Source organism: Hippocampus guttulatus, chromosome 13, assembly GCF_054856545.1.
Source record: "Hippocampus guttulatus isolate MCC_2025c chromosome 13, RoL_Hgut_1.0, whole genome shotgun sequence".
Classification (NCBI taxonomy): domain Eukaryota; kingdom Metazoa; phylum Chordata; class Actinopteri; order Syngnathiformes; family Syngnathidae; genus Hippocampus; species Hippocampus guttulatus.
The window spans coordinates 8,653,087-8,668,024 of record NC_141273.1 but is presented as its reverse complement, the minus strand read 5'-3'; the positions used below and the strand labels follow the sequence as shown (position 1 = coordinate 8,668,024).

Genomic DNA, 14,938 nt, shown 5'->3' with positions numbered 1-14,938 from the left:
GTCCATGATTATCGTGACCTTTTTTTTTTTATTAGTGTTTCAATGAATTTCTTACAAAAGTTGAACGGGTGTCAAAGGTGCAATATAAAAGAATTTCATGCTTGCAAGGTATTTGCTTCAGTCACGTCACTGCTCGAGCACACAAGCCTTGCAAAAACGACCATGAACATGAATGTTGAGGTGATCCCTCTACCCCCACAAAGGCAGAGAACGATGGGAGAAGAAAGTGTGTATGCGGTGGGGAGGCAAGTAGTTAAGCTGTCAAACCGTAAGTCTGAAGTGGTCTTTATGCTTGCTGTGAATGGCCAGTGCAAAATGTTGGTCGCTGGGCTGAGGAAGACGGTTCTCTTCGTCCAGAATGTCCAGAATGCCCACCAGCTTTGCTTCGACGAGGTCTGCAAATGAGACACACATCCCAAAGGCGAAAACCCTCAAACACCGGATAATGCAATGAATCGTGTAACATCTATTAGAAATGTCCACTCTCTGTGAATATTCAAAGCACACAATGTGTTCATCGGGATGCTCATTCAGTATCATGGCTGAATTATTCATATGACATGCTGTGTTTGGAATATAATTTAATAGCCAAGGACCTCCCGGAAATATTTGCATGAACAAGCACCTGTGCATGAATCCTGAAGACTGATGAGTGAATTAATGCGCAGCCCAAATGGTCATTTGCAAGTCAGAAATGTTATTCATGACTGTCAGTTAACCTCACACCTGAATAAATCCAGCCTTTGAAACACAAATCAAAATGCTTCACCTTGATACGCGGACTATTTCATCCTATTAATTGTGGGATTTATTTGACATATGGGACAACAACAAACAAGATTATATCATTTCTCCCGCCTTCATGTGCTACTAAAGAATTCGCGATAGCCGCAAAGATTCATTATATGGCCTCTCTTCAGACACAATTTGTTGAATGTTACTGTTTGAATGGTTGTACTCCTGAAAGGGACAAAACACACTAAAATCTTTTGAGTTTGTCCATCAACCAGAATAGTTGGAGAAAAAAAAAAAAGCAAACAGCTATTGCCCGTTATTACTACGTGAGGTATATGGCAACAGTAGCATCGGGGCTCAGACGGTCTATTTTGGTGACAAAATTGAAAGCGTGAACATAATTGGATATCAATTGTGACTAGTTCAAATGTATTCGGTTCAAAAGGAAATTCTAATTCTGTCACATTGCGAGGACGACAGTGATCATTGTTACAGCAGCTATTACTTAAAGAGAGCTCCGACGTGGCTTTTTTTTCTCCGTTGTACCCAAGGAATGAAAGTGAACCTACCAATGCAGTCTTGGTTGTCAACATAATGCACTTCGTTTACTCCAAGTCCTTCTTTTTGATAGAGCTCTTGTTCCTGCATAAAAAAAATTTGTTGAAAGTGCCTGAAGTAACCTAAAAACTACTGCTTTTAACCGAAGCCTTTAGAAGAAAATCACATTAAGAGATCACAGGAGAGAAACAAGTCTCATCACGTCCCCAGGGAAATTAGCATTCTAATTTCGTCGGGAACATAGGGAGACAAATACAGAACAGCAAGGATGTCACCCACAATGTGTCCCGCCGCACTTAAAGAGTAAATAAGTTGTCACTTTGTGACATGACAGGGAAGGTTTCTGAGGTTGACTCCAACTTGCTGCTTATTTACCTCTTTCAGGATGCGCTCATTGAAGAACTGCTGTAATTTCTCATTGCAGTAATTGATGCAGAACTGCTCAAAGCTGTTGTGTTCAAAGTACTCTGAGGAAAAGCAATACCACAACACGAATAAATGTGACTTGCGTTTCAAAATTACCGTGATCAAATTATGTATCTGACTAGTGTCTTCAAAGTGGAAGCAATTCAATTTTATTTTCGTTTCATTATACGGAGGTTGAATTTAGGGATGTCAAAGTGTTGTGTATCGTGCTGCCTTGACAATTAATAAAGGTTTTTATGATGGTGACAGTTTTATTCCCTTTGCAGTACTTCCTGTGGGATATCTGTATTGAAATTTGAAGCTCTTCGAAGTCAACAATGTGCCACAGAATAAACAGGCTGTGTTCAACTTTGGAAGGGTCCGTTGAACTAAAAGAAAATATGCTAAAAGTCATTTGGAACAATCAGTCAGTCACACATTCTTTGACTTAGTGTATTTACCAAAGCCAGCGATGTCCAGTACCCCGATGAAGCTTGAGGAGGACTTGAAAGGGAAACACTGGTTCACTCGTTTGACCACATGATCGAAGAGGCGGCTGTACACCGCCTTGGCGAGGGCATCGCGGGCGTTGTTAGCTTGCTCCACCTTAAGAGGTACTCTAGAGCGGCACATGGAGAAGTGGGACAGTCTTGTCTCCAGGAAATAATTTTGCTGTATTAGCCTTGTTATTATTATTTTTTCAATAAAACTTTGTGTAAAAGTGGCGGTTGTCGTTGTCTCTTCAGGTGTTTTTGCACAAAGCAGCCACGTTTCGAGTCAAATATATTAACCAAAGATGAATGGAAAGTGGAGCATGAAGCTTGACCTCTTTCTAATGGCATTTTATCACATTTTTTTAACATTTATTATTTATCAGGGTTGACTGTGAGGACAAAGTGCATCCCCACAGTGACCCAGAGTTCAACTCGGATATTACAGCTGGGAGAACTGTGGGAATTTAATATTAATATATGTGCCATTTAGCAATCATGGATCTTTTTACATTTTCCAACTCTTTTAAATGCCGCACTCATTCAGATCGTGCAGAAAAAAAATAGGCATCTTGCCAATCGTTCACTTTCTCCATTTTGTTTTAAATGCTGCAGGTCGTATAAAACTCATCCGATGTTAGAAAGATCTGACAAGCATTTTCATCCATGGCAATGTTTCACATCCCCTCTGGAGAGAGACTCAGCCATGAGTGATACAATAACAGCGTCCACAGCTTTATACTGCAGTCAAACTCCCCAAGGCAGCGTGATTCAGTCTGGGCCTTTATGACAAAGGCAGACCCCGCCTCAGTCCTCCAGACAGTGGGAGCCTTTCCTTTTTTTTTTTTTTTTTTTTAAATATGTGGTGTTGAAGCCACACTTGCCTGCCTCCTCAGATACCTGCTGCATTATTCATATGGGGGAAACACTTCCAGGCCAGGCCAGCATCTGGCCCTTTTCAAATATTAATCGACCAAGCCTGGTCCGATCACTCGAACACCACATCTCCACTGCATATACATGGGAGCAATGCCACTATGGCCTGTTACACTGTGCACTGAATAAGTGATACATTGATAAAATACAAATAAGCAAGATATCTTCAACAGAATGCAATGTGTGTCTTTCATGAGTAATTGTGCACTTAGATACAGTATGCATGACACTCACAAAGGGCATTAGTGATTGAACAAATTCAATCTTTTGTCATTACTTGACAGCATTTAAGGAAAAAAACACTAATTCCTCTACTTCTTACTTGAATTTACTATTCTTTCTCATTTTTATCAGCTTCATTATGTACTCACTGCCTTAAGCAAATTCATATATCAAGGAGCCAAGCACAATGCGCCAGTTCTTACTTGATAACTGTTCCTTTAGCGCCCCCTGCCGTCGTGAGCATGACCCTTGTTGTGAGGCTGACCTTCAAATCATCCTGATCCAGACCCAGCAGATCGGCGCAGTACTCCAGAGTCTGTCTGGATTGATTCTTTAGAACGCAGCCCCCTATGCAATATGGACAAACACATTTATTGTATAAAATCATGTAAATATGTTGACTTTGTTTCATCCTGACCATGGATTTGATTGAACTCGAAAACGATTTCAATTTAAACATCAATAACATGTAAATAAATAAAAATCACGTTACATTTTATTGAAATATAAAAATAAATATCGACAATTGAATAAGTGAGATGAACAAAATTAACAATACATTTTATTTCATTCTGAATATAAACTTCAAATCTTTCAAAATATATATTTAAATAAAAATCTAAATTGATCAATTGAAAATAAAACTCAATACATTTTTTTAAAATATTTGAGAAAAACCACAAACCTAAATTATGATTAGATAATATGTAAATGAAACAAGAATAAACAGAGTATCTGCACGTTTAAAGAAGCTATATTTAAAATGGATATTTTGTCAAAATATTTTTGAAAAGTATTCTTTTTATATATGGTACAACTGTACTGGTATATCAAATTAGTAGTAAACTATTTTAGAGCGAGTGCAGCGACATGTGCATAGCAGTTCATGCAAATTATATTATCTTTACGTAACAACATGAAATATTGAGCTTTTAACAGGTGTTATTAATTATGAGGGTTTTTAACAAGTTTGATCTTTTTGAACACAATTCTACATCAGTGTGGCTTTTAAGATCGTTGAACAAGAGACATGAGGATCAAGTGCCATTTTCAAAGGGGAAGTGAATGTTCGATGCACCCCCTCTAGTCTAAACGCAGTATTCTGATTAATATTGTGTTTGTGGAATACACATTGTGATTTGCGGACATACTGTATGTTTTGGACACTCAGGTGAAAAGAGGGGCGCAACTGTCAACTGATCACCACGTGGTGGTGAGTTGGCTCTGATGTTGGGGAAGATGCCGGTCCGACCTGGCAAGCCCAAACGTAATGTGAGGGTCTGTTGGGAGGGCCTGGCAGTTTCAATTCCCAACTGCAGCAGAGTTAAGACTTCGAATTTTACCCTGTTAAATCGAATAAGAACTCTGTCAAACCTGAGCTACTTCCTGTTTCCTCAAAGTCAATGTTGCCGAGGTGCAGAACGCCAGCAACCACCCTAAACAGGTCCAGCTTCTCTGCGTCATCCAGACCAATCTTCTTCATGGCCACGCACATCCTATTAAAGTCACCCTGGTCGTCAAGGAGAGGGTCCTTGAGAGCGCCTAGTTTCACATGCTGCAGACCGAAGTGAAGGAGAAACTGATTAAGAAAAGAAAGCGAGTGAGGAATGCTTTCTTCAGCAGTCTGCATCCAAAAGCTAAATAGCTCACAGCAAACACACTCCTTGCAAACGGACACACTGCTCTAAGCTTACGGCTCATGCAAAAAACAATGAAAGCAGCAGCAAGCAGTGTGAAATGTGATGGATTAATCACATAAATACAATTAACAAGGTCGGCTTCACCAGGATTCACTGTTAAGTACATGTTCCTAAATTGAATATGTAAACTTATAATAAAACCAGAAAAAAAATCGGAATAGGCACCACCCAGGATGCAATTCTTCATTCTGCAGTATGTCTCACAGAAAGTAAAGAGCTAACAAATAATAATAATAATAATAATTAAAAAATAAATAAAAAAATTAAAAGACATCACCTTATTGTCCTTTATACCATAAACATGATGCGGGATAGAGAAATAAATAATTAGCCAACTTAATTAGCAAATCACTTTAGACAACAAGATGCTATATCACAGAGATGGAGTAAAATAATGAGGTGAGGAATAATAGCAATGAAAGCAAAGCACATTCTCACAAAATTCAACAGGATCAATTATTCCCATTTTTACTTGAGCAGAGTTGGGTTGACTCATTTCATCAGTACACATTATCAGCAATTTCTTGGCTCACTTTTTTTTTTTTTTTTTTAACCATATAATGTAACTGTTTATCATGAGATCTAATATTCCACCTGCTTTTACTGATGGGGAGCGACATACTCTGTCATACTTGCATTTTCAATTGTTTCAAGATATTCGGTTGGACATCTCCTCCAGGCTTCAAGTCAACAAAAGCAAACGCGTTGTGCGTCATTCATCAACGGCATAGAGCAAACATATGTTTTTTACCGTTGCTGCTGATATTGTGCCCGCCGCATTTGGTATTTTCTCACCGTTGTTGGTAAAACAATTTGGAAAGGAGAGCAGACAGTTTTTTTTTCTTTTCTTGCAAAGTGAATCCACGCAAGAAGTGAAATTGACTTTACCTCAAGACTCTTGCGGTTCTGCATGATTTGCTTATCGGAGTTGGTGCTGGCAAAGTATCTGGTGCAGCCTCGGTTCAAATACTGCAACATAGAAAGAAAATAATTGCAAACATTCTGACACAATTATCTGCGCTTAATTAAATCTCAACTTAGCATGAGTGCGTTTCAACCCTTGCGGGAAAACCTGTGGGAGATATTCCTATTGATTGTCACCAAGTGAAAGATTTTCTCTCGTGCCTGTTAATATTGCCTCTCACAGTTGACTGGGAGACAGCAGTGTGAAGTAATTGCCTCTGTTGATGTTGCTGCCACCTTGGTACCCGTTTTAATGACAAATATCGAAGCAAAGAGAATTTGCTTCTGTTGCTCTTGTTGTTTTAAGTCACAGAATGACATGTTGTGGCTGGGATGAGCATATTTCATGTGGTCTATTATGTACGCACCCGCTGAGCTGATTATTGTGTTCAATAATATTCAATTTACAAATTATCTTTTCCTCCAAATTGGAATTTAGAAAAGAACGATATGACGATATCACAAGCTGCATAGCGTTGTAGTGATTAGCACCCGTGCCTCACAGTGAAAAGGTTCTGGGTTTGAATCTCGTCTTAGACAAAGGGTTTCAAACTCCGGTCCTCGAGGGGCGCTTTCCGTCTCTGCCTGCCGCAACACACCTGATTCAAATGATCAGGTCATAAGCAAGCTCTGCAGAGGCCTGATAACAGCCCTGATCCTGTGAATCAGTCAACCTGTCTTCCATGATTGTGGGTGGAGTTTGCATGTTCTCCACACATTTTTGCGGGTTTTCTACTAGTATTCCGGCTTCCTAAACCTTTCAAATTCGAAAACCATATTTGGTTAACTGAAAACCTATGTTCAGAAGTGTAACTCTGCGTTGAAAGCTGCTATTAATGTCAATGCAATTACTCTTGCTCCAATCCGATTGTGAATGGTTGTTTTTCTTTGTGTACCCTTTGATGAACTGAATGCCAGTCTAGCGGTAAGGCCACCTCTTTGCCAAAGTCAGGCGGGTTAGGCAAGCACAATAGAAAAAGGACGGATGGATAAAGATATCAGAAAATGCCCTGCGATTATTGCTGAATGGATGGTCCAAAACAAGTGAAAGCAGGCTGTTCTTAGAAATCTAATGTACAAATTTATGTGCCGGCTAATTGACTCAACTAATGAAATCACTGCAAACTTGTCAAACATGAGCTTTAGCGCGACATGATACCAGTCACAGATCTGGAAGCATTGTTACTGCTGTCTCTTGTATGACACTTCTTAGTATATTATCTTGGTGTGTGTATGTGTATACATTATTTGTATTGTGTAACCTGTAATCAAGCGATTCAATTCATATCACAAAATGTACCACTCTGACATCTAGTGGACTTTCACAGAATTGCCAGCCTACTACCACTCCCTTTAAAAACGAACTACTGTTTCCCACAGTACAACGGTAAATAACAACTATACATACATCACCGATACTTGTTGAATAAAGACATAGTATTCATTCATCCATTTTCTCACACTTGATATCATTATATCATTTTATCTTATTATCGGCGTGGCCCTAATGTTATGAAGTATAAAATGACATTATCTTAACGCTAATATTAGAAGGGAATACACTAACTCTGAAGCTGTCTGGTGAGTCGAGGTGCAGTTTCTTCTTGATGTCCTCAGATGCTCCAGCACAAAGCCTGTAGAAGATGTGGTAGTTCCTCTCGTAGTTACTTTGCATGCAAATCCTCGACTTCTCCAGCAAATAATGCGAGACAAATCCACCCACAACGGAATTCTGCAAACATGGGAGGAACAAAACACACTTTGAAATTTCTGCCGACGCACACAATAACAGTTTAAGCTAAAAGGTCGCATCACCTTCTCATTGAAATGGATTTCAACAAACTTCCCAAAGCGACTACTGTTGTTATTACGGACTGTCTTGGCGTTTCCGAATGCCTCCAGTAGGGGATTTGCTGAAGGGGGAAGAACATATTGTACGGGTCAAGACCACGATGGCATTCTGTAGTACATGATTTCTTTGTTAGGTAATTTTTACCTTCAACAATTCTCTCATCAATATCTTGACCACTTCCATAAGTTGTGGTCAGATATCTACAGAATGGAGATGCAGTCAAGATGACGAAAACGATGACGATGCAAACCAAAAGATGAATACAGACAGCAGAGACACAATATACAGTATGTATATATATATATAGTTTGCACTGTATATTATATTGTGTATATTATATTATACACATGCACAATATAATATACAAAACATACACATTTAAAGACAGTCTGACTAAAGGGGGTAGAAGTGCAAAATGCCTCTTCTCATTCAGGATCATACCTGAGAACAAACTTGGTGTTTTCAGTTTTGCCAGCACCCGATTCACCAGAAACGATGATGGACTGACTCATTTTCAGAACCTTCATGTCTCTGTAGGCTTTGTCAGCTAACGCAAGTGAGGAAAAACACATCAGTCAATTAGCTTTCTGTGCCAATAAAACAATTAGCAAATTCATGGTCTGGTAATTCTCAGTTGTGTGGCCTTTTAATCATATTTCCATGAATCAACATCTGGCTGTCTTAGCATTCCAAAACTTTGTATATTATATCGTATGGGACTCTAAAGAATTAAAGTTGGACTCTCCAGTTTTGAAAGGAATCGGTTGGCGTGGGTTGATTTCCAAGGTGTTCTTATTTCAAACTTTTTCTGCCGTAGGAAATACAAGGATAAAGTTCATTAGACTATTCAAGGTTCAAACTGCGACTAGAACAAAACCTTTGAATGAGCCATTTGTTCAACAACATGTTTAACTTCTAACAGTGTATTGATGTTATCACCCGTTTGATCAAATTTAAAAAAATGTAAAATAATGTATATTTTATTAATTGCACCGCTCATATTCTAATGACCATCCTTATTTCTGATTGGATCTTTTGTTATGTTGCAGCGAGTTCCATTTCCGGTAATGTGGTGATCATGGCCTTGTTTGGAGGCATCTCAAAACACACGAAAAGCTACAGAAAAAGTTTGTTGTTTGTGTTTGTGGGTAATAATTGATTATTGATTTGAACTGATTGATTAATGTAGAAGAAATATATGTGCATTATAGTTTTTCAGATGGTTTGGACTTTTTCAGGCATATTTATCCTGCACACTATGGCTGAACTGTACGTTTGGGATGTTCAACTTATGGGAGTTCGCCTGTTTAATGAGAGTTCTCACTCTCCAATCATTGTTTTGAAGTATTGTATATTTTTACAAATACGGGACGGAATATGGTGAATGAAGTCACCACAGCTTTTTATTTGTGGTTGCTCAAATAAGAATTTTAAAAATCAATGTGACACACAAACTTTTTTTTAAAGGTGTGAGCTCTCACCAATTGCATAGACGTGGGGTGGCTGAGTCCCCAAAGACTTGCCCTTGTATGACTTGATGGTTTCAGGGCCGTACAGTTTCGGGATGTCATCGTAAGGATTGACAGCTATCAATATATTGGCCACATATGTCTGCAAAAAAAAGAATAAAAGGCAGGTTAGACGGGCCCAAACATAAATGATGATGAAGCTGCTAGAGAAGCCACCTTGACTTGTTTTCTGTGCCTTTCTATTCCCATCTACTAGCTGGCCCTCATTTGCTGAGTGAGTGCCTGGGATCAGTATACTGTTTGACAGTCACTCTGTCAAGCTCAGCTAAGCGTCCTTTCTATTCACCAACTGGGCCTTTCCCCCCTTGGTAAACGATAGGAATCCTTTTTCCAGTTTCTGCATTCTAACTTGCAATGTTCTCTTATAATGCAAAAGCTGTGAGCTCAATAGCATGCATACTTGGGCGGTCACTATCGGATGTTTTTAGACACGATTATCCTATCAATTATCCCATTGATTTGTGTGTTATGTTATTTTGCATTACACTGTATCACAAAACAGTGTTTAATTAGTATTGTTTATTGATTAAAAAAACGGATTGATGTTTTGACAATGTTTTTTTTTAACAGATTTTGTTACTGGTTGCATACCTGTCAACTCATACGGTTTAGCCATAGTTCATACGGATATTGTGGTGAATCTTACGTATATGGCCGTATCGCACAAATCATACGGATTCTGAAAATTTCCCCTAACAGGTAGTTCCGTTTGCTTTTGCCCAGAATGGTGCTAGTCTACTCGAATGCTTTCATTTCCGGTAGCTTTCCAGTAAATCACGTGGTTCCTAGTTGAAAACAGCAGAGTATTAATTGCATACTTCGGTAGTGTACAAGCAAGTTCTACAAGGAAACAAATTTCCGAAAATCGCTTGCACCAGAAACACTGACAGCATTATTGCAGTGCAAAGTACCGTATTTTCACGACTATAAGGCGCCATTAAAAGTCTAAAATTGTCTCCAAAATGGACAGGACGCCTTATGATGCGGAGCGTCTTGTCTATGCGCTGAGTTCCAAAACCTGACTGACAGCCGACACGCTGTTTATATAGAGAAAAGGCGGAAGTGACTGTGGACAGGCATGCGGCAAAGAAGTCGGCCAATCAGTGAAGGGTGGGCGTGTATATATACATATATGGAGAGAAAGAGAGAGAAAAGGCAGACGTGAGTGACAGGCATGCGGGGAAGCAGTCCGCCAATCAGTGAAGGGTGGGCGTGTAAGTGGACGCTAAAGTGACGCTACAAGCAGGTACCAACACCTGTATAGAGTGTGGCTATGTGCATTGTTGCAAAACAACTTCGGTTTTGGTTTCTAAGAACCCCCGAAAATAAATTCTACAAAGAGACACGCCTACGAAGCTCAGTTCAAACTTCAAGCCATCGGTTATGCTTTTGGCATGCGTGCCCATCTCACAGCAGCGGTGAAAAACCAAGTCAAGCAAATGAACTCTGAGCTTGCCGTTATTCCCGGAGGCTTGACTAAAGAACTCCAACCGCTGGACATCGGCATCAACCGGGCGTTCAAAGTAAAGTTGCGAGCGGCATGGGAACAATGAATGATCGATGGCAAACACAACTTTACAAAGAGTGAGAGGCAGCGCCGGGCGAGTTACGCCACAATTTGCGAATGGATTGTGGCTGCTTGGACGAACGTGTTTGCTTGCACTGTTGTTCGAGTTTTTGGCAAAGCCGGCATCATTTCTGTGGAGCCACATGGCAAGGAGAGTGACTGACAACGAGAGGGAACACGGCGTTTTTGATGGATTACCGGTACTTGCACAATTGTTCAATTCTGATGCAGAGGATGAGGACTTTGATGGATTTCTGGGTGATGATTGATCGAAAAACGTGAGTACATTGTACGATGGCTAAATAAAATACAACGGAACTCCGTTTTGCTTCGTTGCCTGTTTAAAAACGTGTTTTTAGCTTGTATCTGTATGTCTTGGCATGCTACCGTATGCTACAAGCTAACGTGTTTTTAGCGTGCGCGCATGCATGCCGTATGTTTAAGCTGGTGTATGTTTTACCACTTTAAAATTGCGCCCAATAATACAGTGCGTTTTGTCTATGTGTAAAATACAGAAATAGCACCCATTAATGAGACTGCGCCCAACCATACGGTGCGTCAAATGGTCGTGAAAATACGGTAATTATGAATGGATGCTGTAACTTCGAGCCGATGGGTCAGCATTTGGAGTGAAAAAAGTAACGCAGGAATACAACCCTGAACACAGTAATGCCACTAAGTAGAATGATGATTAGACATTAACCAGACATTGTATTATGGAGATCTACAATAAATATCATTCAATATATTATATAAATATCAATTTCGTGGGTTTTTTTCTGCCGTTATTTTGACATATAAAATGCTTTGGTGTGTTATAAGGATTTTTTGCTCTTTATAAGGATTTTTTTGGTAGTTTATACAGGTTGGCGCTCCGAAAAGTTGACAGGTATGTGGTTGGGTTATTGTTTTGCAAAGTAAATGCATTGCAGATGCTTGCAAATGTATCCTTTTGATCAAACACAAAGGATAATCAGTCTGCTGAAATGATAGGATTTGGACAATTTTAAGTTAAACAATGATGCCAAACAATTACCGTATTTTCTGCACTAGAAGGCGCTTCGGAGTATAAGGCGCACCATCAAAGAATGGCCTATTTTAAAACAGTTTTCATATATAGGGCGCACCACATTATAAGGCACATAGAATAGAAGCTACAATAGTGGCTGCGGTTGTGTAATACATCCACTCGATGGAGCTATGCTAAAGTAAATACAATACTATACAGCTTTATGTATAAATAGCTTTCACAACTACTGCAGCTGTAACATAGCGCTTTACAGACATATAAAATACTATGTCCAAGAAATCAGAACACTGATCCATAAATAAGGCACATTGGATTATAATGCGCACTGTTTGCTTTTGAGAAAATGGAATGCATTTAGGTGCGCCTTCTAGTGCGGAAAATGCGGTCCTCAGTTTGAGATAGGAGTTGATTATTTGGATTATTGATTAGCTGCCAGTTAATCGATTAATTTTGACACCTCTACTGCCTATGCTCCATTTTCAATAAGTGTAAGAGCGGATGGAAGACATACATAGATATGTTCCTTTGAGTATCGCACTTTGACGTTGTTGAGTAGAGTGGCTTCATTCAAATACATCAGGGAGCCTGAAAAGACACAACAAACATGATGTTTTGTCGGACAATCGGCCGAGAGCTGAACATTGAGTTTCACTCACAGTTGTCCTCAACGTGTTTGTTGACGTCATCTTCTGCAGGAAAAACTTGGCTCATCGGCGCAAGGAATGTCTAAATGGGATGGATATAAGAATTGATTACTTAAGCGTTATGGATTCAGGCAATTGTGAAGGATTTATGACTGATGAATCCTAAATCCTAAATCTAAAAGTAGAATTGAAGGTTTAATTCACAGGTGTCAAACTCAAGGCCAGGCCAGATCCGACCCACCGCCTCATTTTATGTTGCACTCGAAAGAACATCAAGTGCGTCAATTTGCATGATCCTTGCTAAAATCTATACCGAAATATTTAATTGTCGTGTAATAAATCACGTTTAGATTCGGCAATCATTTTGTTACCCTGTTCACAATAACTGAACGAACTATTATAGTTGAGTTAACTGATTTCAAAACTAGTAACCCATTGATTTGTTGTTTTCAAGTAATAATGCAATAAAATGATTAGACATTTTTGTGGTTTCACTGTCAGGTTCCGCTGTAATCGATTAATTGATAATGACCAATTCCCCATAATCAATCCAGGAAACCTGAATGAGTTAAACCAAGGGTCCGCAACCTTTTTTTGCCCCACGGACCGGTTTATGTCAGACAATATTTTCAGGGACCGGCATTTAAGATGTGGCGGATTAATACAACAAAATAATATGGTATGAGCTGCATGAAAACTGTGGTGTTTTCGAAATATAATAATAAACACAAGGAGCGTCTAATCTGGCCGCAACACTGATCGCTATGGTAATGTTTAATACCTTCAAAATACGATACAACGCAAATTCAAAGTGCATGAAAATGATGACTCACCACAGCCCCGAGCTTGATTTTCTGCAACTAGACGGTCCCATCTCGGGGTCATAGGAGACAATGACACCTCAAGTGTGTGGTTTATGTCCAGTCTACTTTGTAATTTTGTTTTAGTCGCCGTTGCTGCGGAAACACCCCATCTCACACAGGTAGGATGTCGGAAATAGCAACAGTGCTATTGTGGCGATCTCAGAGTATTCAGCCATAACTTTAATCCAGTTGCCTCGAACGTACTTTTAAGGCCGCTGTCATTTGCGATCTCCAGCAGTTTTTTAACTCATTTTGCGACCTCCAACGTTTTGTTTTTAGCGTAATCGGTCTCGTGACGGAGAAGCGTGGTTTGACGTGAGTCAAGCGTGACACAGACGGATGTAACGGAGAATCCGGTAATTTTTCAAAATAAAACATCTTTCGTGTTCCGAAATAAAACGGAATTAAGGCAAGTTCTTTCTGTGCGGCCCGGCACCAAATGCCCTGCGGACCGGTACCGGTCCGCGGACCGGCGGTTGGCGACCCCTGAGTTAAACTATCTCCAGTCTAAATCGCAGGTAGTTTATCTTTTGTATCATCAAATACATGTCAGAGTCTAGATTGCTTTCTCAATAAGAATAATTCCTCTTTAGTTCTTTGAGTCGCTTATGACAATACACAATGTTCATTAGAGTTGGTGGAAAGTGAAGCGATATTAAACATCATCACAATCCAATCTTATGCATGCATTATCATGAATCAATTATCTGGCTTTAATATCACAGGAATGGCATCTGGAGGAATACGTTTCCCGGGCATGTGATATTCTCTCTCTATTGTGAAGCGTTAATGAAAATGAACTCAATAGAAGAAGCCAGCTGTGAGAGAAACAAGGGCAGACATGGCGCAATGATGAATAATTTGGTGTGAACCGTAACAGGATCTGAACACCTGACTAACTGAGTGAACAAATGATGACTGCACTCTGTGCTTGGCCAGTGGGAACCAATAAAACGGATGCATTATTAAAATAAACCAGACTCCAAATATAACAATTAAGCAGCGGCAGTACATGCACTAGTTTTCCGTCTGAACCTGTATGACACCGTGCAACCTGAATCATCTTAAAGCACGTAAAATTTGGAGTTCGTCCATAATTTGGAGGGGGAAAAAAATATGCCGAAAATGTAAAAATGTAACCTGTACTGTTAATAAAGGTGTTATTTATAATGGTGATAAATTGGCCTCTGGAACAGATTTTTAATTATAAATTGATCTCAACGAGAAATGTAGTTTTGAATGTTTGCTCAGTGTCACAGACTAAAGCAATCAGACCCAGCAACATGATTGCATGTTCCCGCTTATTCACTCTGCACTGATGCACAGTTTATGATCACAAAAACAGACTGGAAGCAGACACAGAAGTACAATTTGTGTACACATTGGACTAACTTGGCTCAAATCGGTGACAATAAAAAAAACACATGACAGATGCCAAAGCAA

At 39.5% G+C, this 14,938-nt stretch overlaps 1 protein-coding gene across 2 annotated transcripts in view; it reads right to left on the bottom strand.

Moving 5' to 3' along the window:
* Positions 1-14,938, bottom strand: part of LOC147196188 (unconventional myosin-VI-like) — a 43,759-nt gene that overhangs the window by 23,840 nt on the left and 4,981 nt on the right. For both annotated transcript variants that reach the window (XM_086127617.1, XM_086127618.1), the window contains exons 3-16: positions 12,645-12,714; positions 12,500-12,573; positions 9,344-9,473; positions 8,304-8,409; positions 8,007-8,062; positions 7,826-7,923; positions 7,578-7,742; positions 5,936-6,016; positions 4,722-4,902; positions 3,551-3,695; positions 2,160-2,317; positions 1,669-1,760; positions 1,305-1,377; positions 268-395 (exon numbers count right to left, since the gene is read on the bottom strand). In XM_086127617.1, the coding sequence (XP_085983743.1) occupies positions 268-395; positions 1,305-1,377; positions 1,669-1,760; positions 2,160-2,317; positions 3,551-3,695; positions 4,722-4,902; positions 5,936-6,016; positions 7,578-7,742; positions 7,826-7,923; positions 8,007-8,062; positions 8,304-8,409; positions 9,344-9,473; positions 12,500-12,573; positions 12,645-12,714 (1,557 nt within the window). The remainder of the gene's footprint in view (positions 1-267; positions 396-1,304; positions 1,378-1,668; positions 1,761-2,159; positions 2,318-3,550; positions 3,696-4,721; positions 4,903-5,935; positions 6,017-7,577; positions 7,743-7,825; positions 7,924-8,006; positions 8,063-8,303; positions 8,410-9,343; positions 9,474-12,499; positions 12,574-12,644; positions 12,715-14,938) is intronic.